This window comes from Sminthopsis crassicaudata, chromosome 2, assembly GCF_048593235.1.
Source record: "Sminthopsis crassicaudata isolate SCR6 chromosome 2, ASM4859323v1, whole genome shotgun sequence".
Lineage (NCBI taxonomy): Eukaryota > Metazoa > Chordata > Mammalia > Dasyuromorphia > Dasyuridae > Sminthopsis > Sminthopsis crassicaudata.
This window is the reverse complement of record NC_133618.1, coordinates 561832060-561858266: the sequence shown is the minus strand read 5'-3', so window position 1 is coordinate 561858266 and position 26207 is coordinate 561832060. Positions and strand designations below refer to the sequence as shown.

Genomic DNA, 26207 nt, shown 5'->3' with positions numbered 1-26207 from the left:
ATAAGATCAAACTGAACCCAGATTGAAGAATGAATGAAGAAAGCATGGAGTTACAAGGGTAAATAGCTTTTTGCTAGGAGTTTGACTCAGAAATTATTAGCATTAGAGGACTATATATCTGAGAATACTGCGTTAGCACTCTGGATACTTTAGAATCAGCCGGAGTCAGAATAAGCAAAAGTCCTTCGTCTTTAGGGGTAGAAGTGAAGGGAATGGCCACAGAATCTCTACGACGTCTCTTCTCCTTGTCTACCGCCAATGTGGCTCTGGCTTGTCTTACTCCATCCCCTAATCCTTACCACAATTCTCTGTATACACCAAAAGATTGAGCCAGCACAGAATAGTGGGAAGGGCCATTTTCTAAGCATATGCTAATAGAGTATTGTCCAATTTGTAAGTTGTCCCACCCCAGTGCATCAACTCAGAGTTCCAGCCCTTTACATATATCTGTATCTATCTATCTATACATACATATAAATATAATGAATAGAGCAATACATACATACATACATACATACATACATACATACATATGTATATATATACACATATATATATATATACAAGTAGCTTGAGAAGGTGGCAAAGTCTTATACAGTTGTTTTTTTTTTTCAAAGATAAGGGAAATGGGTATGTTTGAAGAAAATAGGGAAGAAAACAAGAAATTAACAGAGATTGGAAAGAGGAGGAAGGATGGGAAAGGTAGGAGAGAGATGGGGGGGAACAGGAGGGAGACAGAGATAGCATTTGTGTCTATCTATCTATCTCCATCTTCCCTCTTCTGGAATCATACATGGCTTCTCTATATTATGGATACAGAATCTCAGGATTGAAAGGAATGTCAGTCAGCTCTCCCACTGCCTCATTCCTTCTGAACCTGTACTTCCCTTCCCAACATGATCTCTAGGCTTTCAACTCTGTCTGTTTTTCACTACTATCCATTATTCTGACCATTGCTTTATATTCCTTGACTCTCTTATCATAGATTTTTAACCTAGGTCTATGAGATTTTAAAAATTTCAATAACTATTTTAACATAATTAATTTCCTTCATAATCTGGTATATCTTATTTTATGCATTTAAAACCAATATCTTGAGAAAAGGACACAAAAAGGTTAAATCTTTCTCTATATAATTAGTGCAATAAAGCACTTTTCTCAATCACTGAATTACCTGTTGATGTTGTCTTCTTGCTTCCCTCCCCCCACCTTAGCCTTGGGTCTTTTCTTTCATTCATCTTCTTGGTATGAGGCTCTGTCCTAACACACTCCACCACTTTCTGTCTCAGTGATCTCATCAGTTTGGGTTTGTGTAATCCAAGCTCTGCACTGGTACTCAGATCCAAGTAGCCAGCCTCTGTGTCTACCCTAAGCTTTAATCCTGCATTATCAATTGCCTTTTGGACATTTCAAACTAGATGTTCAGAAACATCTCAAAACTCAGTTTGTCTGAAATAGATATCATATTCCCCATTAAACATGCTTCTCTTCCAAACTCCTCTCTTTCTGTCCAACCTTCCCTCTTTCTGTCAAAGACAATGTTATTTTTCTGGACCCTCAGGTTTATAGCCTTGGTGTTATCCATGAACATTCTTGGAGTTTATAAGTTCCTGTTATCTCAAGCCAATTCTTTCATCCTGTCCCATATGTGTGATATACACAAGTACTATAGGCTCTGTTACCATGACATAGAAGCCAAAGGACAGGCTATTGGTCTTCATTATCACCATTGTTGTGGTTCAGCCATTTTCAGTTGCATCCAACTCTTTGTGATTCCATTTGTTTTCTTGGCAAGGATACTGGAGTGGTTTGCCATTTCCTTCTGCAGCTTGTTTTACACATGAGGAACCAAGGCAAATAAGGTTAAGTGCCTTGCCCAGGGTCACAGTTGGTGTCTGAAGCCAGATTTGAACTCAAAAAGATATGAAATCCTGACTGTTGGCCAGACACTCTTATCTACTGCACCAGCCAGCTGCAATCTCCATTATCTGGGTCATAATAAAACTCTGCTTTGTTTGAAAAAAAGACAAAAAGTTTATCATATTTGTGTGAGGTTTTTTTCATTGTTACTAAGTTTGGAATAAAATAATACCTGGCATTTATATAGTGGTTCCCAAATATCTCAAGCATACAGCCATACAACAATTCTGGTGCTTTTATTAACACCCATTTTACAGATGAGGAAACTAGGGCAGATGGGTAAAATGACCGAGCTAATAAATATATAAACCAAGATTTGAAGTCAGGTCTTCCTGATTCCAGGTTGAGCATGATGTCTGTATTTTAATACATGTTTAGGAAAACCTATATTTGCTTAGAAAATAAATCTCATTTCTGATATGTGCTATTAGAGCAGGATTTTTTTTTATTTTTTTAATTATAGCTTTTTATTTTCAAAATATATACATGGATAATTTTCAACATTCACCTCTACAAAACCCCTACAAATTTTCCCTCCCTTCCTCCTACCCCCTTCCCCAGTTGGCAAGTGATCCAATATATGTTAAAACATGTACAATTCCTCTATACATATTTCTACAAATATCATGCTGCACAAGAAAAATTAGATCAAAAAGGGGAAAAAAAAAGAGAAAGAAAACAAAATGCCAGCAAATAACAACAAAAAGAATGAAAATACAATGTTATGGTCCACACTCAGTTTCCACAGTCCTCTCTCTGGGTATAGATGGTTTTCTTCATTACCAGATCAATGGAACTGGTCTGAATCATCTCATTGTTGACGAGAGCCATGTCCATCAGAATTGATCATCGTATAATCTTGCTGTTGTGTATAATGATCTCCTGGTTCTTAGCATCAGTTCATGTCTCTCTAGGCATCTCTGAAATCATCCTGCTGATTCTTTCTAATAGAACAATGATATTTCATAATATTCATATACCATAACTTATTCAGCCATTTTCTAACTAATGGTTATCTACTCAGTTTGCAGTTCCTTGCCACTACAAAAAAAAAAAAAAATGTTACAAACATTTTTGCACATGTGGGTCCCTTTCCTAGAACAGAATTCTTAATCTCTCTTGTATCATAGATCCCTTTGGCAGTCTGGTACCTTCATGAACCTCTTCTCAGAATAAAGTTTAAAATACAAAGACAAAATACATGCTCTTAAAAAGGAAACTAATTACATTAAAACACATTTATTAAAATATTCTGTAAAAAATTTCACACACTATAGATCATAGACCCTAAAATTGAATCTTTGTGACAATTTTAATAGAAAGATAAATTTGTCTTATGCTCACCACCTTTATCAGAAGTATTTAATATGAAATTTTGCTTGCTATAACAAATATGTTATATGGAATAGCCCAGATCTCCCTGAGGATGGGTAGGCAAAGGAGAGGTTAGGAGCAGAGCCAAGATAGGAATTTGGACTGGGTAAGCAGTTTTCTGGGCACAACACTTAGTTAGAGTTAAATGCCATGAAGAATATCTTCTATTCATTTTTATAATTGCACATTTAACACCAGAAAACTCTACCATATTGCATAAAGGTATTATAAATCAAGTCACACGTGCCATAGTGGCAGTCAGAACATGTGGTGGATATTAAATATATGTAAGCAAACTTTGTCTAGAGTATGCAGACATGTAGTTTCAATTCTTACCATCAGGAATAGAAAAAAAAAAAAAAGACTCTCCTTATCTATAAGATGCTTCTGGGTTCATTGTCAAAGTCCCAAAACTTCAGAAAATATCCACTTTGGGATCCATCCCACCCTGTTCCCACAATTTGTCATTGTTATTATAACCTACAAGGAGCATTTTGCAAACCTTTGCAAACATAGTAAAAGTACTATGTAAATGCTAGCTATTCTTATCATCCCTGATGTTTGGATGGCACTGGGCAGTTTACAAAGAATTTTTCATATATTATCTTAATTTATCCCACCTCCATCACTTAGTTTGTCAATAAGCTTTAATTACTAGGCACTGAGCTAAGTACTAGAGATTAAAAAAAAAAGAAAGAAAAGAAAAGCAAAACCAGGATTTCCATCCTCAAGGATGTTGTATTCTAGACCTCAGTGTCCTCATTTGTAAAATGAAAGGATTAGATTTGATGGCCTAGAAGGTTCTTTCCAGCTTCAAATCTATAATCCTCATAGCCCCTTGTAAAATAGAGATTTGGGGTATTATTCTCATCACTTTTTCAGTAAGGAAACTGAAACTCAGAAAGATTAGTTGACTTGTCCATACTTACATGTTGTGCTAGAGGAAGGGGAGTTGAATTTAGGCCTCTTCTGACTCTAAAATGAAAACCTGTTCTACTCTGTCTTCAGCCCAAGAAAGCCTCAATTAGGTACCATCTCAGTGGTCATATTTTCATGTTTAATTTATCAGCTGCAATGTCTCTGACATTCTCTTGTTTGATGGACAGTGCTTGGTCACATTACAATGTTAAAAGGCAGGTAGGAGCTAAGTGGATAGAGCTCTAGCTCTGGAGTCGAGGACCTGAGTTCAAATCCAGCTTTAGATTTTTCCTTTGTGAAAAGTGCTATATTTCCTCATCTGTAAAATGAGCTGGAGAGAGAAATGGCAAACCACTCCAGTATCTTTGCCAACAAAACAAAACAAAACAAAATAAAACCTCCCCAAAATGGGGTTGTGGAGATTGAAATGCCTGAACAGTGTTAAGGTTGTCATAGCCTCCTAGTAGTCTTTTGGTGAATGACTAAATGGTCCTGGGTAACGTGTCCTTGATACTAATTTAAACATTGGTGGAAGTATCACAACAAAAATTTCCTCCTTGTGATGGAGAGGAGATCCTGGCGTCTTGAAGACCACGAGAGCAAAAGATTAGCTTTAGTGAATTTTATCAAACTTAACCACTAGTCTATTGCCTTAAAGAACAACTGGGTTCTGAAAATATTTTTTTTTGGAAAATAAGATTCTATGCATTTTGCTTTTATTATTTTTTTTCTTTCTTTTTCTTTGCTTTTTTTTTTTTCCTTCTGAGGCAATTGGGGTTAAGTGACTTGCCCAGGATCACACAGCTAGGAAATGTTAAGTGTCTGAGACCAGATTTGAACTCAGATCCTCCTGACTTCAGGGGCTGGTGCTCTATCAACTATGCCACCTAGCTATCCCTGCATTTCACTTTTAAAAGATTAGCTATTGGATCATGAATATTTTTGGCCATTGTCACCTATCAAATAGTTTATTAAGCTATGGAAGAAATGTTTATAGTGAATAAATCATCTTTTTTTTTTTTTTTTTTTTTAAACTAGGATTAAGTGATTTGCCCAGGGTCACACAGCTAGGAAGTGTTAAGTGTCTGAGGTCACATTAGAACTCAGGTCTTCCTGACTTCAGGGTTGGGCTGGTGCTCTATCCACTGCACCAACTAGCAGCCCCAAATCATCCATCTTTTGAAGTATTTGAAGTATTTGAACTATTCTGAGAGAGGAAAATTATTTTCCTCATATCTCTTCATACATGGTAGTTTCCTTTTCCTTTCGTTCTTACCTATTTTATATGACTTACATAATCTTATTCCTTTGTCAGAGTTTATCCCATGGGAGAGGTTAAGGATCTTTGTCGACATCTACTTCTTTTCATACTAAAACTTGTAATAGGTATAAAGAGGCAGATCAGAATTCTCTGAGATGAAAGATTGAGGGAAAAACTAGGAAGAGAGGAGCTATCCCAAATTCCAGGCACTAATTCACAAATTGTCCAGCCTGTGTGACCTTGAGTAAGTCAGTTAATCTCAATTGCCTCATCCAAAAAATTGTCTAGTCTTTGGGAGAAGCAGTAGCAGCAACAGCTAGCAGAAGAACTCTGAACAGAAAAAAGCTAATTTGCATCAACAAGTTTTTATTAAACACTTACTGTGTTCCAGACACTGTGCTTAGTGCTGGAGACATCACAAAAGGATCTGAATCACAACCCTTGAGGAATGAAGCAGAGATACAGACAACAACAAATATCCTAAAATTTCTTTTTATTTACTTTGCTCTTTATCTTATAAGAAATCTCCATGTTTCACTTCCTCCTCTCTGTCCCTCTAGATGACTCAATAAAAGCAACTTTAAGTCTACAGTTTCTTTTAGCAAGACTAATATGTGTGTGCTAGAGGATCTGATTGGGAATTCAGCCTCCCTATGTAATCCTGCTCCTCTTCCACCACTGTTCTGAAATTCACCTGTTTTTAAAAGAGTACCATTAGTCTCCAAGGAGAATGCAGTCAGATATGGGAATTGCTTTATTTGAATATGTTGCATTTTTCACCCTTTTCCCAGTAAGAGGGAACCAAGTAATTTTAACAGATGGGTGAATCTGAGCCTTGAGTTACCCATCCCCTCTGCTATTAGAGTAATGGTATCCATTTCACTAACTGTCTCTGCCCTCAAAAACAGCTGTGCTTATGAAAAATATGCTTGATTAGTTGGAAGATAGGAAGGGCTAAAGGGCTGAATTTAGGAGAAATAGATATGACTTCTCTGGAAAAAATATTCCAGCTGCCAATGTTGTTTTGGTCTCTGCTTTTTCCTATCAAACTAGAGAAGATGCAACCTGAGAAAAGGTACCCCCCTTCTTTTTTAAAATAACATTTTCTTTTTACCCAAATATATGTAAAAAAAAAAAAATTTAAACATTTATTGATTTGGTTTTGGTTTTTAAGTTTTGAGTCCCAAATTCTATCCCTCCCTCTCTTCTCCCCTCCCCTCTCTGAAACATAAGCAATCTGATAGGGATTCAACATGTACAGTCATGAAAATATTTCTGTATTAGATATTTTGTACAAGAAGACTTGGAAAAAAGGGAGGAAAGAGTGAGGGAAGAAAGGAAGGAAATATGTTTCAGTGTGTATTCAGAAAATATCAGCTTTTTCTCTGAAGGTAGATAAGGTTTCATCCTAGGTCCTTCAGAACTGCCTTAGATCTTGGTATTGCTGAGAATAGCTAAATCACTCATAATTTTTAGTCATGCAATATTGCTGTTACTGTGTACAATATTCTGGTTCTGCTCCCTTTACTTTGTATTAGTTCATGTAAGTCTTCCCAGGCTTTTCTACTTTGGGGATACTCTATTTGCTAAAAAGTTCCTTATGTCAATAAACCTGAACTTGACAACTTAAGCCCATTGTGCTTAATTTTGTATCACCTTTATCACCTTCCATCCCCCAGTCTTAAGTCTTTGTCCACAGGACAATTCATTAAATGTTTGAGCTCTACCGTCTCCTCAAAGTTTTCTCTTTAGGCCAGAAATCCCCAGGGATAAAGCTCTGACCCCCTAATTCAGAGGGCTAAAGAAGTGTGTAAATAGAATTCCTATCCATCTGTCTGCAGAGCAGTGTTTCATAACCTAACAAGGATTTCATGTATCATTGTATATCTCTGCCTTTGTTTTCTTGCTTTGTTGGTGATGCAGAGCAGATTTCTCCACAGGGAGTCAGCTGTCAGCCTCCTGTGTTGGCCACATCCTTAAGTTCTGGCCCGTTGCTCTAAACAGTAAGGTTGTTTCCATTTCATTGAAGGTGGGCATCAATCTCAATAGCTTCTTTCAACTGTAATAATAGCTCTTGTACCTTGGATAAGAGAGAGATGTTAACCAGCCTGGTTCTTATCGATCACACTAGGCTTAAAGAGGATACTGTTGATTCAAATGTATTTAATGTTTCAGTGCATTAAGTAAAAAGGTGGGGATAGAGAAGGCAGATCACAGATGATAGACAAGCTTACCTGTTATATTTGGGTGTTTTGACTTTTCTCCCCCTTCCAGTCTCTGGAATCAGAAAGCAGAGTCCCAACAGAGGATCAGGTGAGAAAAGATGAATAATGCCATGTTATAGAACGCCAATACAATCATGGGTTCTTTTAAACATGCTTTTTCATTTGCTAACTGTAGTCCAGCTCTAACATCTTTATGGAGAAGCTCTGATGGGCCCCAGGAGGGCTGTTAGGTTACACATGACTGAAGGAAAAAAGGCACCATCCAGTCAGGTGTAACGTGCTCTCCTGGCAGTTACAATTACTAGTCTGTCCTAGACCCACCAGAGTACCTTTGACCACTGTCCTTTGCAGTGTGAGCTCTACCCGGCTCGCCTCCTCTGAGGCCTTCTAAGGTCTCTGGCCACAATCTCTTGAATCTATAGCTTAATAACCGGTAGCGCACTCAAGAACAATCACGTGTAATCTTAAAAGCCTTTATTATACCTACTCACATAATGCCCTAACTGATGCCCTGACTTGTTGGTTCCCGAGTGAACACCTGGTCAGAAGACCCATGTGTTCACTACCAAAATCCTTACCTCTTTCGGCTACCCATCTTGGCTTGGCCACCCAGGCTGGGGAGCCAGGGTGAACAGCATGAGGTTAAAAAGAGGGCGGTTGCTGCCTGCAGTGGGCTTACATAGGGCCTGTGAGGTCACACACACAGCCAATCAGCGAGAGAGTCACCCATTACGAAACTATCTCAATATGGCCAGGATCCCGCCCAAGGGCAGTCCTAATATCCACAGAAATTATTTCTGGGCCTCAATCTCCCGATGCACTGTGTCCGCCCATTTAAAGGGCCCTTACAATTCCCTTTCTCTTGTTTTGCGGGAACCGCACATCTCACCAAGCTAAACTTTTAGCACCAGCTATAGTCCACTTGATCCATGAGATGACAGTGTTATGCCCAAGGAGGTACAAAGCAGCAGATCAGTAAACAGAAGTATGACAATGAGAACCAGGCTCAACAGTGGCCCAAATGTTCAACCCATTCATCAAAGTCATACTCGAGATAATAGGCCAAAGAGGTTGGATGCCAATGAGGTAGGATGTCAACACTGAGGTGGGAAGTCAACAAGGTAAAACATCACAATTCTAGTTAACAAATATCAGTAGGTAGGTTGTCACAATTCTAGTTACATTTATCACAGTTCTAGACCAATTCTAGTTTCTTACAATTTTCTGTTGCACTTTTCACACTCCTAGAACAATTCTAGCTTATCACAATTCTCAATTGCACTTGTCACAATTCTAGAACAATTCTAGCTTATCACAATTCTCTATTGCACTTTTCACAATTCTAGAACAATTCTAGCTTATCACAATTCTCAATTGCACTTGTCACAATCCTAGAACAATCCTAGAACAATTCTAGTTTATCACAATTCTCAATTGCACTTTTTCACAATTCTAGAACAATTCTAGCTTATCACAATTCTCTATTGCACTTTTCACAATCCTAGAACAATTCTAGCTTATCACAATTCTCTATTGCACTTTTCACAATTCTAGAACAATTCTAGTTTCACAGGTGCACATAAGCAAAGTCATGTCCAGTAACATTGTCTCAATAACAATGGCAGGTGGGTGTGTTGGTTTTTCACCCACTAATTTAAAAGCATAGTCCTTCAATAGAAAGCATAGGGCAAAGCCTCTTCCCAGGCCACCATATGGCAAGTGGCCACGGGAGAAGCAAGCAGGCCCATTGTCCATTTACAGTCTTTATATTGCGTATCACCCAAAACAGTCCATTTCAGCTGCAACACTGGAACTGTGTCTGGTGTCTCTGGTGTCATGGTCAGGAGGGACATTGCTGCCATCAGCGTCTGAAGGGCTGCGGACATCTGGCTGGTCCCTCTGGCCGGTTGTCTGGTCCTTCTCTTGGATCCCCAGGTTGCAAATGTCTCTGGTGGGGATGAACTCTACTGCTGGATCTGCACCTAGGAAGGAATGTACCCAGGGCCCAACTTGGGCCTTTCCAAATGCCATCCAGGCCTTTCCACATCACAGTGGAAACAAAGTTGTTGTCAAAAAGATCAAAAGTCAGACAAAAGTTAGTCTGTCACTTAGCTGCACTTTCTGTGTATGCCCGAAGTGCATTGCTAAGGTAAAAGGCAAAGAATTTAAAAATGTAAAACCAAAATAGATTAAAAATATAAAACCAAAATAACTTTAAAATGTAAAATCAAAATACTTTGAAGATGTAAAATCAAAAATGTTTAAAAATGTAAAATCAAAATTTAAAAATTGTAAGCAATCACATATCCCAAAATTCCCTTCTCTTGTTTAGAAGAGAAGACCTTGGGGATAGTCTGTGCAGTAATGACTTTACTAGAACACTCGGCTATATCCCTGAATTCTTTTGCCTAAAAATCAAAGTTTGAGTTTCTGATACCGAATTGTACTTCAGGAGTGTGAATCAATAAGTCTGATATTACTTTTCCTCCTGGGTCAAAGATCACACACTGTCTATTTATTCTAGTGATTAAAACAACAATTTTCCAACCCATTCTAGACATAAACACTGTTTTATAAGTACCCTTAGGGGGTTGGGAAATCAAGCTCACCTGTGGAAGTGGAAAATCCACGAGGTAATAAAAGAGGAGTTCCAACTCTCCAAAGACGATCCTAGCAGTTTTACAAGTATAAAACTCCACTCTCTCTAACTGCAAGGTCTTGTCCCTGTAAGGTTTCTTAGAAATTAACTGAACTGTATTTTTAAAACTTTTCTGATTATACTCAATAACCCACAATTCCTTTTTGCCTTGGGGCATAAAGCCTACTCCTGTCCTTTGAAAAGACACAGGAGTTTTAAATGGATTAATGGGCAGTGCTGATGGTATTATCGCCCTTCCTTTTCCTCCTCCCCCTACTCCCTTGGCCCAAGAAGGTGAGGCAGAGGGAAGAAGAATTGGAAAATTCCCCAAAGGCTGATTTAAAATCAAACCTGAGCTTTGCACATAAAAAGAACTAAACTTCTTCTCAATGAAAGAGTAATCAATAAATTCCTTAAAACAACAATGCACAAGGTAAACCAACAAAACGCTAAGAAGAATTTCTACAACTGAAGTCCATGTGATTCGTTTATTTCCTTCCTTAGTTTCTGCCACTGGTTTGAACTCTTCCTGTTCTATCTGTAGTAACCTAGCTTTTTCTTCTTTCTCTATCTCCATCTGTAGTTTAACCTGCAATTCCAGCAACTCTTGCTGTGGCATTTTATACTCTATACTGTCATACAAACACATTAGCTCTAGGTTGCTCCCTCTCCTAGCTCTATTTACTGGGTGTGGGGATAGCCTTCTGGGAGCTTGATTACAAGCTTCCTGCTGTTCTTCAGTGGCGATCTTTGTTAAAAGATCTTCCATCTGGCTCTTTAACCTCTTTATATAATAAGCATTATGTTCAGCTGTGTCCTTGAGTCTGATCCCAGAGTTACCTGGGTCCATATTGCTTCTCTGTCTTCCCTCCTAAGTGGCGTTTCTACCGGATCTTTCAGAATCTTAATTCTGAATATTAAATATTTTCAAAACCTGATAATTCCTGATGCGTCCACCACGTTGGGCGCCATTTGTAACGTGCTCTCCTGGCAGTTACAATTACTAGTCTGTCCTAGACCCACCAGAGTACCTTTGACCACTGTCCTTTGCAGTGTGAGCTCTACCCGGCTCGCCTCCTCTGAGGCCTTCTAAGGTCTCTGGCCACAATCTCTTGAATCTATAGCTTAATAACCGGTAGCGCACTCAAGAACAATCACGTGTAATCTTAAAAGCCTTTATTATACCTACTCACATAATGCCCTAACTGATGCCCTGACTTGTTGGTTCCCGAGTGAACACCTGGTCAGAAGACCCATGTGTTCACTACCAAAATCCTTACCTCTTTCGGCTACCCATCTTGGCTTGGCCACCCAGGCTGGGGAGCCAGGGTGAACAGCATGAGGTTAAAAAGAGGGCGGTTGCTGCCTGCAGTGGGCTTACATAGGGCCTGTGAGGTCACACACACAGCCAATCAGCGAGAGAGTCACCCATTACGAAACTATCTCAATATGGCCAGGATCCCGCCCAAGGGCAGTCCTAATATCCACAGAAATTATTTCTGGGCCTCAATCTCCCGATGCACTGTGTCCGCCCATTTAAAGGGCCCTTACAGTCAGGCAAGGGTTATAAAGAAGGCCGTTCTGTGGTGCCTCGCTGTGAACAGTTTCCTGGCTTAAAGGAAAAGAGAATAGTAGAGAAATGAAAAGATTATTTTAAATGGTAATTTTAAAATCAGAAGCAGCAGGAGGTACTAACCCAGGTTGTAAATTTTAACATGCCTCTGTGCCAGTGACTATGTTGTTTTACCAATTAGATCTTGAAATAAGAATGGAATAGTGATAGATTAAAGCCTTATGGTACAGTGAGACATAATCTAGATTAAGCATCAGAAGACCTGGGTTCAAATTCTGGATGTGCTTCTTATTATTGGGCATGTCATTTTGGGTCTCAGCTTCCTCATCTGTAAAATGAGAGAATTGTAATAGAGGATTCCCTTCTAGGTCTGGAGATTTCATGATAGCTTAGATAGCCAGACTAAAGACACTGGTGTTTAAGGCATATGTTATATTCACCAGATCAAAGTTGTCTCTTTCTTCTCTGACCTCTTATAGCAGTCATTGGCCTTTGTCATTGACACATGTAAAGCCTACTGTGCTGTTGATGAACTTTTTGTGCAAATATACTGTCACTCCTAGAATGTAAGCTTCTTGAGGGCACAGGCCATGTCTTAGACTTCTTTGTATATCCTTCAGTGTCTACTATGTTACTTTGCACAAAGTAGATACTTAGAATTTGTTGATCAGTGACACTTAGTATTATTGTTACTGTGCATGTTTACCAATACAACACTTCATATTCAATTCAACAACTATCTTCATATTCTTAGATATTTGACCTGAACTTGGGTTAAATGCCATGAGGGTGTCATTGTCCAGTACCCATCTCAACCACTGAAGTTCAAATATAGATAGATAGATAGATAGACAGACCGACAGACAAATGGACAGACAGATAGATTAAACCTGTGACTTCTTGTTTACAGCCTTAAAAATATACTTGAAAACAGCCTGGAATCCACACACAAACCCCACATCGAGATATCCTGGGGACACAGACATTCCTTATAGTATTTATATAATGTTGTAAGGTTTGCAGAGCACTTAAAAGAGATTATCTAATTTGAGCTTCCTCAAAACTCTTTAGGTGAGTGCTATTGTTATCCCCATTTTATAGAGGAAGAAACCTAGACTGAGAGATGTTAAGTGATTTACTCAGACTTACTCAGAGTATTAATTAAGTGTCTAAGGCAGAATTCAATTTCAGGACTTCTGATTTTAAGTCCAATATTCTATCCATAATGCAATCTATCATATGGACTCCTAACCAGTTTTCCCAAGGAGCAGCATCAAGAAAAAGGAAAATAAAAAAGAATATTGTACCATTATGGTTGAGCTCCTGAACAACTTCTCTGATCCATAAAGCTTGGTCCTTTGTTCCATCCATCATTTCCTACACACCATGTAATGCATATCACCAAAGGTCGGCAGATTTGGCATCTGGACTCTGTTGTCATCCTCTAATGTTGACTCCAACTAAATCCTTTGTTCTCTGACCCAGCTTTGATGAAACCATTTGGTGTTCATCTCTGGGTTGCAACTTTGACTTTACTCTCTGATTATGATTTCCACGGATATGTTGAAAGGAAAGGCACACTGTCAAACCTTGGTATCAAGTTTTATTTCTGTATTTCTCAGCATAAAAGTCAGTTGCCATCAAGAACCACAAAAATAGAATAGCTCCCATTCATTTTGATATGCATCCTTGACATTAGAGCTTCCCGCTAGAACAATGAATCAGCTCAACACAGGTTTGAATGTTTCTTAATCATAATCACAAGGAGAGCAATATTATAAAATTACTAAACTGAAACAAAATTGTAAGAGAAGAATATGTGAAAAATACTCTAGCTGACAATTCCCTAAGATGGAACCTGGCCTAGTGAGGTAGAAGTGACTTCTGGCTCCATGAGATTACACAAAAGACCTCAAGTAAGCCTCATCTGCTATTGCCTGAAGCAGTTCTTGGAAGTTTGGTATATGTTTGCTCATTGGCATAAACCTCCAAAGCCTGTGACTAGGAAAAAGCTTCCAAGGCTAAATGGGAATTAATTCTTATACTCCATCCTTATGTACTGCTTTGTTGTCTAAGGCTTAAGATATGTGGTTATTGGCTTCCATTTCAAAGGAGAGGGGAACTTTCTGCTCTTTCTGAAGTCCTTGTCAACCTACCTTTTTCCTCTCCTAGAAGAATGGCCTGATCTGACAGGATGCAAAGGATTTCCCAGAGATGAAAGGAACTTTATTCTGCCAGGGGAGTACAACTCCAGGTTCAATCTAAAAGATATGTGGTTGGGACACAGGGAAGTTCAGCCAGACTGTCACTAATGAGCACAGACCAGAGTGATACTTGGTCAAAACTGGAAATTGGTCAGGCAACAAATATCCTGATTAATTCCATTGACAATTAAGGGCCCGACTCTATTTTACAGTCCAAGGCTTATTTTTCTTTGACCTTGAACAAGTGCTGATGTTTTTATGCCTCAATATCCATTGAAGGGAGGTGGGCTTGACAGGGTCTCTAGTGAGGGTCAACTAAACTTTAGGATGGTGCTGAGACTTAGTTTTCACATATGTGAAAACATATCATTGTTATTTTTATTATTTCTGATAATTTATCAGTAGTTAAGGAAAGCTTTAGAAATCTGGAAGAGTGTTCAAGGACTATCTAATCCAACCCAGTCATTGTTAAGTAAGAAAAATGAGAAGCAGAGAAATAGCTACTGCCTTGATAGTCTGGCTTTGTTCAATGAACACAACTTTTCTTTTTCAAGTCAAATCACTTATGCCTTTATCTTAAGCACTTAAGCACTTAAGCTAAATTCTGAGGATTCAAACCAAAGGAAATATAGGCCCTTCCCTTAAATAGGTTACTCTATTGGGGGAAGATAACATTTAAAAAGGGAAATGGAAGTGAAGTATGTAAAAATGCAGAAAGTCAGAAGCAGAACTTGGGCAGGAGGAATAAAGGTTTGCTGGCCACTGGGCCCTTCCTCATGGAGGTTCCATGAAGAACTTAACAATAGGAAAAAGGCCTACCAGGAGCAAAAAGATGCTCCAGACCGAGAAGGCTTCATAGAGTCTTCTCTAATGAAAGTGAGGTACTTTTCCATCGATTCTCCTAGCATCACCCTGACAACTTAGTTGATCTGTTAGAAACTAGCCCTGAGCACATTTCTTAATTTCCAGGGATAATTGACTTTGAAAGATTAACACATCAGCTGGAACCTGGTGTTTGAGAGCCAAGCAGAAGTAAGTAGATATATTGTGAAGCTGGATCAATAGCTTTTAGCAGAATGATAAATTTTAAATCTATCTTGTTGTGATGCCCTGCAGTTAAGTTATGTCCCTTAAATCCATCAAACCTCTGAGCAACAATGAGAGAAAGAGGGCTATTCTGAGGCAATACTAATTACTTATGGTATGGAATGGTAGATGAACCGTGAATGCTAACAGTAGGGAAGAGTTAGGCCTCCCAGAGGCTGCCTAAAACTTGAATGTATATATCCCTGTGTCCTATCCTCATCTTGATTCTCAGTTCTTCTACTAAGAAACTGGAGGAAATCGTCATTCCTCAAGAGCATTCTATTTTAAACTGCTTTTTTTTTTTTTTAATTTCCCATTATCTTTAGCATGATGCTAAGGAAAATAGTAGAAGCTTAATAAATACTTTCAGATTTTTTTACGTTGTCATGAGCTATCCAGAGGGCTTCTATCTCTATCAAGACAGGTAGTGTGAAGGTCTTTCCTTCCCTCCTACCTCCCACCCAGAGATGTGCCCCACCCAGAAAACTGTTGTAAAGGAAGAAGTTCTTAGACCCAAGATATCTTGAGTAGTCCCAATTCCTGTTTTAGCTGTATGGTACATAATCTGGTTTACTTTCTGATGATTCTAATTAGTGATCAAGTTGGTATTCTTTTGGTGTCCCAAATTACTAGTCATTGTTATTTTTATTACTTCTGATAACTTATCTTTAGTTAAGGAAAGAGGCAGATATTGGCCCATAAGATTTAAAGCTGGAAGTCATCATTGAAGTAAGAAAAATGAGAACCAGAGAGGTAGCATAGTGAGTTCCCCCAAATCATTTATAGAGCTGAGATTTGAACTGACCCTAGCCCTTGCCTACTACTCGATGGATTCCTCTGTGTGTGTTTGTGTGTGTGTATATCTCCATTTCTGGATGTAATTCCCCTGATTGAATACAGTGATCAAAGGTCATCATGACTGGAACTTGACTCTCCTAATTACTAGTCCTCTACTTAGCCTCACAATCTGCAAATTCAAGGCTTCTTCTGAACAGTTTAGCCTTAGGCAAAGTACAATCAGTAATGCCTGAATTCTTAATGCAGACAGCCTCAGGTGGGTCAGCTGCCAAACTCTGTATTTTGCTCTAGAGAGATGTGCTGAGTTGTGTCTTAGGAGCAACTTATTTCTTTATGAATAAGGCAGGAGATATGACTCTGTAGAGCTATTCAATTCTTTTATAGTAGCATCTAGTTTAGTCCGACCTGAGAAACTGAAGAAACAATTTAAATGTATCGGCACACAAACCTATACTATGTTCTTCCATCCACTTCTCCTTTGTTGGTAGAGAGTGAAGTTTAAGATTTGGTGGGGATAAGCATTCTTATTTGCTTTGCATGCTCACTTAACTGGTTATGGAGTTACCTATGTGGACCTTGTTCTAAGGTCCCTCGTTCTCTTCATTTACCTCTTGCCTTAGGGCTGTCACTTTCCCTTAACTTTTGAGAGGTCATTGCTTTACTTGTTCTAAAAGTGAAGTTGGTGGCCAGGGATTATGTCGGTACATCCAAAAATTTCCAAGTCCCCATTTTTTGAATTGCACAATTCTTAACCTTCTTTTGCAAGGATTTTGAATGATAGTCTGAAGATTGCCAGGCACAATTTGCTCTCCATCATAGATAGTTGTCTCTAGGAACATTTGTAGGGTAATCCCATTACAATAATTGTAACAAGATATTTGCCAAATTCAATTAAATTATATGTATGCATGTTAAGTACTTGCTGTATGAATGATATCAGGGATACAGTATATATATAACAAAAGACCCAGCCTGAAAGGAGTTTTAATATTCATGCATACCCTTTGCTATCTGAATATAATATCCAGGGCTAAAATGATCTTGCTAAGGAGAATACTGGATCTTAGCTCTTTCCCAATACTACTAAATTAGAGGCCACTAAAATTAATCAGGGAAGTATGTTCACAAAGATAAAACAGTTGGTAGACAGAGGCCACACTGCAAAACTTGCCAATTTTCCAATTTTAGATGAAGTCATATACAAGAAACAGCATTGAGTAGTCAGTCCCCAGAAGAGGTATCAGGAGATCTGAGTTGTGAATCTCAGCTCAGTCATTAGCAAGATGAGAAACCTTGACCAAAAATCACCTTATTCTTTGGATCTCTGTTTCCTCATCTGTAAATTTTAGAGCTAAGATCAGTATTCCCCTTATCAAGATAATCCAGCAAGATTAACTCCTTGAAAGATTGGGACCTTATATAAATTGTGTAGCATTGGAGGGTGAGAGAGGCCAGCCAATGGGAAATATAGTGGGAATAGGCCATGGAAGAAGACTTCAGACTCAAAGTTAAGGCAGCCTCAGAAACTTCTCTGGCACCAACCCAGCAACTTGTCTGTATTTTGCAAACAGCTACAGCAGATTTCATTTGTGGGTGTTTTCTTTGTTTTGTTTTGAGAAAGGAGAAAAGGAAGAAGACAAAGAGGGACAAAGAAACAGACATGGAAACACACAGAGACACAATCATAGAGAGACAGAGTCATAGAGATAGAAATAGAAAGACAGACTGATGTAGAACCAGCCAGACACAGACACAGAGAAATTGGGAACTAAATTAAAATATAACTTGGGACCACAGTGTCTGTACAGTTGCTCACTGAAAATTGGAATCTTGATAAAATAAGATTGTGAGAAGCTCTTTTAGTTGGGTTTTTAAATTTGTCTCTGATTGAGTTTGATGAATGACCTAGAATCACACACATATTGGTCAAATAATTTACTCTTTTAAAATTATCTTTACTAAAGACATTTCATTACTTTTCTTTCTTTGAGTGGATTTGACTTTTTTTTTTTAAATTATAAATACCAGGAGGTAGGCTAGTAAGATTCGATGTGGGGTCAAAAATCCCTAGCTGGATTCCCTGTGCCACCATATTTATCCTAACTACTTACTTACTGCCTATCTTAGACCTCCACCAGACCACTTGTCTCTCTTATTTTCCAAAGCTGTAAAATGCAGGGTATGTCCCTGAAGGCTGGCTTGTCTTTAAAATGCATTAGGATTCCTCCGAATGATAAAAATAATAATTATAGTCATCATTATTAATGTTTGCTGTAGCATAGACCTTGGTACTTCTCGGCAGTGCTTGGGAGGATTTAGGGAGGAGACAAAGAGGTGTCACAAGTCTGTAGTTAGTGGAAACAGCTTGAATAGTAGAACTCATAGTTTAAGACCATTAGATTGTCATTCAATTTAGATGACTTCAGCTCAGGTTATTTCAGAGTCCTTGGCTCTGCTTCCTTTCCGATTTTAGAACACAGTATTTGTCTATTTGTCTATTTGTCCATAACAGACAATATAGACTGGGGATCCTGGGTATATTCTCTTCTGACACATTGTGGCAAAAGTGGCCCCTCTGTTGGATTAATCATCTGAAAAGATGACAGCTTGAACCAAAGCTAAAATCAGTTGTTTCTTACCAAACCCACTGGTTTGTAACATATGTCTAGGAAACCTTGATGCCTCTGGGTTGAAAGAATATTGAATGGCATTAAGCAGTAGAAAAATGTAGTATTCCTAGGAACCATCCCATTTCTTTTCTAAATTTTCTAACCCATGCTGTTCTCAAAAAGTTGGTACTAATTGTACAGAAGAGAACAAAAGGGTAGGAAGACAAGCACAACCTCTTTGGAACTAACATGTAGAAAATTATTATGTTCTTTTAAAAAAATTCAAGTTCTACATAATGTTTTCCTGTGCAATCCTGCTTATCAGTTTGGTTCACACTCATCTTTACATGAAAATGCTTACTTATCAAGTAGAAAACAACAATAAAAAATATATCCAAGTCCGTATTTAAAGATAGCAGCTAGATGACTTAGTGAATAGAGCTTTAGGCCCAGAGTGAGGAAGACCCAACTTCCAATGTGGTGTCAGATGCTTAATAGCTGTGTCTTAAGCAAGTCATCTAATGTTTGTTTGCCTCTATCCACTGGAGAAGGAAATGGCAAACCATTCCAGTATTTTTGCCAAGAAAACCCATGAACAGTATCAGTGTCAGGCACAACTGAACAACAATATATTTAAAGATGGTACTATTCGTGACTGGTAGCAGGCAGGACTTAAACCACTAAGTGGTACAAGATCTTCAGTAATCTCTTTTATATCTTTTGCTTTGGGTATGGAAGGAGTTAGGTGTTGTGTTATATAGAGTGTTGGACTTGGAATCAGAAAACTTGAGTTCAAATCCATCTTCAGATACCTCCAGATTATATAACCATGATCAAGTCACTTACCCTCTGCTTGCCTCAGTTTCCTCAGCTCTAAAATGAGGATAATAATAGCACTTATATCCTAAGGTTGTTGTGGAATAAAATGAAATTTTATATACATACATAATATACATACATACATACATATATATACATATGTATGTATATATGTGTGTGTATATATATATGTATATATATATATATATATATATATATAGAGAGAGAGAGAGAGAGAGAGAGAGAGAGAGAGAGCACTTTGCAAACCCTAAAGTTCTATATAAATGTTAGCTATTTTCTTTTTTAGTTACAAAAATACATCAGCCTTTCTTAAAAAGGAAACTGCAAAATCTAAATTGTCAGTTTCTCTTCATTGTTTTAAAAGAAAAAACCTCCTTTTACCAAAGCAAATCAATACCATATTCTCCCTATTTCTTATACTCATTTATCTGATAACCCTAAATAACTTTCCCAAATCTTGGCCTGTTATGAGTCTGGGACTGCACCAACCCTGTGGCAGCTGCAATCCAAAGAATGGGTCTTAATTTGATTCTAGAACTGAACCAACATTGACTGAAACCAGATTAACTTCTGAGCATCTGAGATTGAAACCCAAGGAATAGAATTTGCTCAGTTCTGTTGTATGTGATCCTGTGCCCTGGGGCTTTGGCAGACCAAGCAACAAAGATAAATGAGGCAAGAGGTAGCAACTTCTTGAGGTCTATAGGGGTTGAAGTATAGCAGGGGTAATAGCCAGGAAGAGCCATTGAATGCAATAAAGATGAAGAGCTAGGAGTATGACTTTATAAAGGATAAGTGGTGGCTTTACTGAAATGTTTGCTTTTCTTTCCTTAGCAGACTTAATCAAAATGTCTGTCAGCGTCCATGAGAACCGCAAGTCCAGGACAAGCACAGGCTCTATGAACATCACCCTTTTCCACAAACCTTCTCACCCAGACTGTGTCTTGTCCCACCTCAACACCCTGAGGAAGCACTGTATGTTCACAGATGTCACACTCTGGGCTGGGGACCGCTCATTTCCCTGCCACCGGGCTGTGTTAGCTGCCTCTAGTTGCTATTTCGAAGCCATGTTCAGCCATGGCCTACGAGAAAGTCTGGATGACGCAGTCAACTTTCACGATAGTCTCCATCCGGAAGTGCTCGAGCTCCTGCTGGACTTTGCCTATTCCTCCCGGATCATCATCAATGAGGAAAATGCTGAATCCCTGCTGGAAGCGGGGGACATGCTCCAGTTCCATGATGTGCGAGATGCTGCAGCTGAGTTCTTAGAGAAGAATCTCTTCCCCTCCAACTGTCTGGGTATGATGCTCCTTTCAGATGCCCACCAGTGCCGCCGCCTTTATGAGCTCTCTTGGCGCATGTGCCTGGTACATTTTGAGACGGTGCAGCAGAGTGAAGACTTCAAAAACCTCTCCAAGGACACCCTGTTGGACTTGATCTCCAGTGATGAGCTTGAGACAGAGGATGAACGAGTAGTCTTTGAAGCCATTATTCAGTGGGTAAAATATGATTTGGATGAGAGAAAAGTGTACCTCCCAGAGCTTCTACGCAGTGTACGGCTGGCCCTGCTGCCCTCTGAAATCCTAAAGGAGGCCATCGCCTGTGAGGACCTTATTATGGCCGATGAGCGCAACAAGCTTATCATGGATGAAGCTCTCCACTGCAAGAAGAAGATTCTACAGAATGATGGGGTGGTCACTAGCCCCTGTGCCCGACCCCGAAAGGCAGGCCATACTCTTCTGATCCTTGGAGGCCAGACCTTCATGTGTGACAAGATCTACCAGGTGGACCACAAAGCAAAGGAAATCATCCCCAAGGCAGACTTGCCCAGCCCCCGGAAAGAGTTCAGTGCCTGTGCCATAGGCTGTAAGGTCTATGTGACAGGGGGGAGGGGCTCTGAGAATGGTGTCTCCAAAGATGTCTGGGTGTATGACACTGTCCATGAAGAGTGGTCCAAGGCTGCTCCTATGCTGATTGCCCGTTTTGGTCATGGCTCAGCTGAGCTGGAGAACTGTCTTTATGTAGTAGGGGGTCACACTGCAGTGGCTGGGGTCTTCCCAGCCTCTCCCTCTGTTTCTTTGAAGCAAGTAGAGAAGTACGACCCTGGAGCCAACAAGTGGACGATGGTGGCTCCTTTAAGGGATGGAGTCAGCAATGCTGCAGTGGTGAGTGCTAAACTTAAGCTCTTGGTCTTTGGTGGCACGAGTATTCACCGGGATATGGTGTCCAAAGTTCAGTGCTATGATCCGTCAGACAACCGATGGATGATCAAAGCAGAATGTCCTCAGCCTTGGCGCTACACAGCAGCTGCTGTCCTGGGCAGCCAGATTTTTATCATGGGGGGTGACACAGAGTTCACAGCAGCTTCTGCCTATCGCTTTGATTGTGAAACCAACCAGTGGACACGGATTGGGGACATGACAGCCAAGCGCATGTCCTGCCATGCTTTGGCCTCGGGGAACAAGCTCTATGTGGTAGGTGGATACTTTGGGACCCAGCGGTGTAAGACATTAGACTGCTATGACCCTACCTCAGACACATGGACCTGTGTCACAACAGTACCTTACTCACTCATCCCCACAGCCTTTGTCAGCACTTGGAAACATTTGCCTGCATGAGAAGCCCTTAGGACAGTGACTTCAACCCCAGGAACTCAGACAGGTAAGGAAGATTTTGTCCTTTTTGATGCCGTGCTCTCCATGCTGGGGCAAAAAGCTCATGAACATTTCACCATAGGACACTTACTTTTTGAAGCTAAGCCCTTATTTTCTACTGTAAATTTTGGCAGAGTCACGGGATCATAAGATCATTCAGACGTTGCAGAGATTTTAGAAAAATATCTCCTCTCTCAGCTCAGACTTTCTTTAGACTACAAGTTTTTTTTTTTTGTTGTTTGTTTTTTTCTCACTAATAATTCTCTATTCTAAGCTCTCTCCCTGCTTTCTATTCCATGGATGATCCCAGAAGCCTTTAGAGAGGTGTGGTGATAGATAAAATGACTGAAGAAACAAAGTTTCAAGGTCCTGATTGTAACATTTATTTCATTTGGGTTTTGGTTTTGGTTTTGTCTTTTTGGTTTTTTTTGGTAGGAAAGATTTTATTTTACATTCTTATAAGAATGGGTACCTTGATTAGTAGATACACTTTTGAAATTCCAAAGGCAGCATTTTATTTCCTGTCCTGAAGGACAAGTCACTCCCCTGATTCCCCATTAATTGGATGTTACAAAAGCATAACAATTTATTAAGCAATGCATGGCAGTTGCTCAACAAACTAAGACCTGGTGTCCTCAGCTTAGGCCTGGACCTCAAATACAAAGGAACACAGACTTTTATACATTAAAAACAATTAGTCAAACAAGGCCAAATAATAAAAAAGAAACAGTGCAACATTAGGTAATATGATTTCTTCTTAGAAGAAAGATTAAGGATTTTCCGTTGGGTAGAAGAGTTTCCTGAAATTAGAAAAGAAGGTATCCCAGTCCCCCAAGTATTTGCAAAGAAATATTGAAACAACTGATTGGTCAGTATAAGGCCAGTTTTCAGGTAAGACATATAGATCACTTATGTACAATGGTTAGAAAATTCCTTGCATCAGTGTTTAATGCTGACCAGATTTCTGGTCAGCATAATTGAGGTCTTTAGTTAAAGGTCTCTAAATAGGTAATTCAACATCCCAGCCATGAAGGGAAATCATGCAGTAAGGTTTTCTCCCAATTCCTACAACTAAATAAAATTTTCTTATAATACAGAAATTGGACTAGACCCATAATGAAATAGAAAGAGAATTGAGCTAGCTCCCAGAATTGAGTCACAAAATGGAGTTACTCTGGTTCACTCAGTTTCCACAATAATCCCCTCAATTCTGCCAGGAACATCAGCAATTAAATCAATTAAACAATATTTAATTAAGCAAATTTAAGCAAATATTTAAAGGCTCAGGGAGTTATATTCCTAACACTTATGTCAAATATAGCCTGAACTTCTATATTTAGGCACATTACTGGCCCATGGTCATATAGCTAATCAGTTGGAAGAGTTGTGATTTAAATCCAGATTTTCCTGATTTCAGGTTGAACACGATGCTGTTCCTCTGTCAGCACTGGAGATAAACAAAGTAAGCTTAGACTTTGGGGAGTGCACTAAGGACTTCACACCAAGTTTTTGAACTGACTGCTTTTTGTCTAATGTTTATATTCTATCTGAACATGCCTGTTGATAGTCACAGAAAGTCCAATGTTCCCCTTGCTAGACTGCATTATGCCTGTAAACACAGCAGACAGTAAAGAGGAGGTGACACACAAAGAGAAGACACAGTTTATTTTTTACAACTATACCTTATTTTTAGTGCCTGAAAATTTTTATCACAAAGATATTTGTTTTGTAATAAAGTTCTATGCCTTTCAGTGAAGCTTCAGAGCCTCTCAGGGAAGGTGACCCAGAAAGGACATGATTTGCAAATGCAAGGACTCCATCTTCAAATGTTTCCTAGAGTACACATGACAAAATCTCAGCTTTGTCCAATAATGGTTATTATTGGACAAAGCTGAGTGGTGCTATATGTTCTTCCTTCTCCTGAACATTGGCCCATTTTCCTCACACTTTGCTAACATACTTTCCACAATTCTTCAGCTACTAGTCTTCTAAGTCTAGTATTCACATTTGCTGGTTCTTTTAGTAATCTCTGATCATCGTTCATATGAGTCAGAAGACTTTCATTAAGACAAACTGGCCTGTTTTCTTTGGTTTTTAATCTCCAATTCTTTTGAGCTTCTTGTAAAGAAAGTCCATAGGCTCTTAGATCTGGAAAGGAAGTTTAGGCACCATTTAGCCCAACCCCCTCATTTTGTAGATCACATTATTTTTTAGGTGCTTCTCAATCCAATTAAACAGACATTTGTTAAGCACCTAGAGCCTGGAAATATGAAGATATACTATGTCATGACTTTATGCAGCTTGTGTTCCTTTAGTAGAAATGAGCCTGGGAATGTAGATGCATGTAATATCAGATTATATTGATACTTCAAATTCACTTTGTTAATCATAATCTATATTGGTATATGAGCATCTGACACCATAAAAATTGTTCCCTCTGCTCTTTTGAGTTATTTTCCCATCTGAACTACTGGGTACTTTTTACAGTGTTGTTCTTTCTCTATCAGTCCTCCAGTTTTACTAAGGCATTCTTATTTTTTCCCCTCCAGTTCAGTTTTAAGTCCTTTTCATCAGGTCAGCAAAAGTCTAGATTGACAGCTTCTTTCCAGTTCCTATGAAAAGTACTCCATCCCTCCCCAGGAGCCTTTTGATCTCAATAGAAATCCCTTGTAGTAAGCGAAGCTTAAATTCTTATCCCCATTTCACAGACTAAGAAAACTGAGTGAGTCATCAAGAGATGATGTAAGCAGCAGAAATTAGTAGTCTTTATTTCAATATGTTGTGCTTCTCTATCATTGCTATTGTCACATATTATTGTATAAAAACATAACTAGGGCACTTCTTTAATTAGAGTTAAATGAGGTGCTTTAGAAATACAGAGAAGGATAAGAACACTATGAACTAAAGTAGTAAGGGAGGTCATCATGGGGAAAAGAGATTCAAACCAACCCTCCAAATAGGATTAAAGAAGAAAAAAGAGAGGAGGAGTGTTCTGAGGCAGTTATGATGTGAACAAAGGTGTTCAGGGGAACACAAAAAACTTGAGAGACAGGTAGTAGACCCATTAAACTGATGTTTATGGTTCGTCTAGGGGAGCAGATGGAGCTAATATTAGAAAGATGGACTTAGAGAAAGATGAATTCTTAATTCTGTGGTTGAAGATAGATTGTGTGCCTTTGATTTCTGAGTTGCTTTGGGGAAGCTTAGGAGAATAAAAGATAATAAATAAAACTTGATGCTTAGGCTTTGGGATGTTAAATAAATTGCCAGGAATCTGAAAACATGTTTCAAACATGTATTCCCTTATGTTCATAGGATGTTCAACCTTTATCACCCTGGTGAATAGGATTGACAAATTAGAGGTTTAGATCCAGAAACTAATTCTTTATCTCTCTCCATTTACTAGGAGCATGAACCTACATGGATTCCTTCATATGAGAAGTAGAATATTCTTAATATTCACAAAGAGAGTATGTGAGAAATAAAAGGAGCACATGTTCTAGGTGTAAATGGGAAGGCAAGATTTGGTAATGTGGGGTTCTCAGAAGTATGCTTCAGCAAAAGAATGCCAACTTAGGGTTGAAATTTTTAAAATATTTTGATAACTACATACTAATGTGATTAGTTTCCTTTGCAATCCTCTGTATTTTATGCATCTAAAACATTATTTAGCTAAGCAATCCAGAAATTTCACTAGACTTTCAAAGAAATCCATGACACAAAAAACCCTTATTTTAGGGTTGTGAAATATTGTAGGATATTGTGGAAGGGAAGGTAATAGGGTGCTTATATGGGAGACTATAGAGATACCCCTACCAGCACTTAAGGAAATGAGATAGATGGGCCATCTTAGAACAGTTCCTTGTGTATGGATTTATGTGCCTATATACTTTGAATCCCAGTGTTATCAACTTGATGTTGAAATCCCAGCCTCTATAAAGGCTTCTCTCTCTTTTATGATTTCTTTACTACACAGTGGCAAGACCTAGAGGGTGGTTTCAAAGCAGTCTTCTCAAAACCCAAGATGCCATATATTTATGTCCATTTGGCAGCAGATGAAATACTGTTAGCCCAGAGTACAGGAACATTCCTCTACTCTGCCCACTA

General features: G+C 38.8%; 1 protein-coding gene across 4 annotated transcripts in view; it reads left to right on the top strand.

Annotated features, from left to right (window-relative positions):
- The window catches only part of KLHL25 (kelch like family member 25), a 50954-nt gene that overhangs the window by 16267 nt on the left and 8480 nt on the right, over positions 1-26207 (top strand). For 2 of the 4 annotated variants that reach the window (XM_074295102.1, XM_074295100.1), the window contains one exon: positions 20284-22107. In XM_074295102.1, coding sequence (XP_074151203.1) covers positions 20295-22064 — 1770 coding nt within the window. In that variant the 5' untranslated portion in view covers positions 20284-20294 and the 3' untranslated portion in view covers positions 22065-22107. Of the gene's footprint in view, positions 1-20280; positions 22108-26207 lie in introns of all 4 variants that reach the window. The other 2 variants (XM_074295101.1, XM_074295099.1) reach the window with 1 other exon arrangement.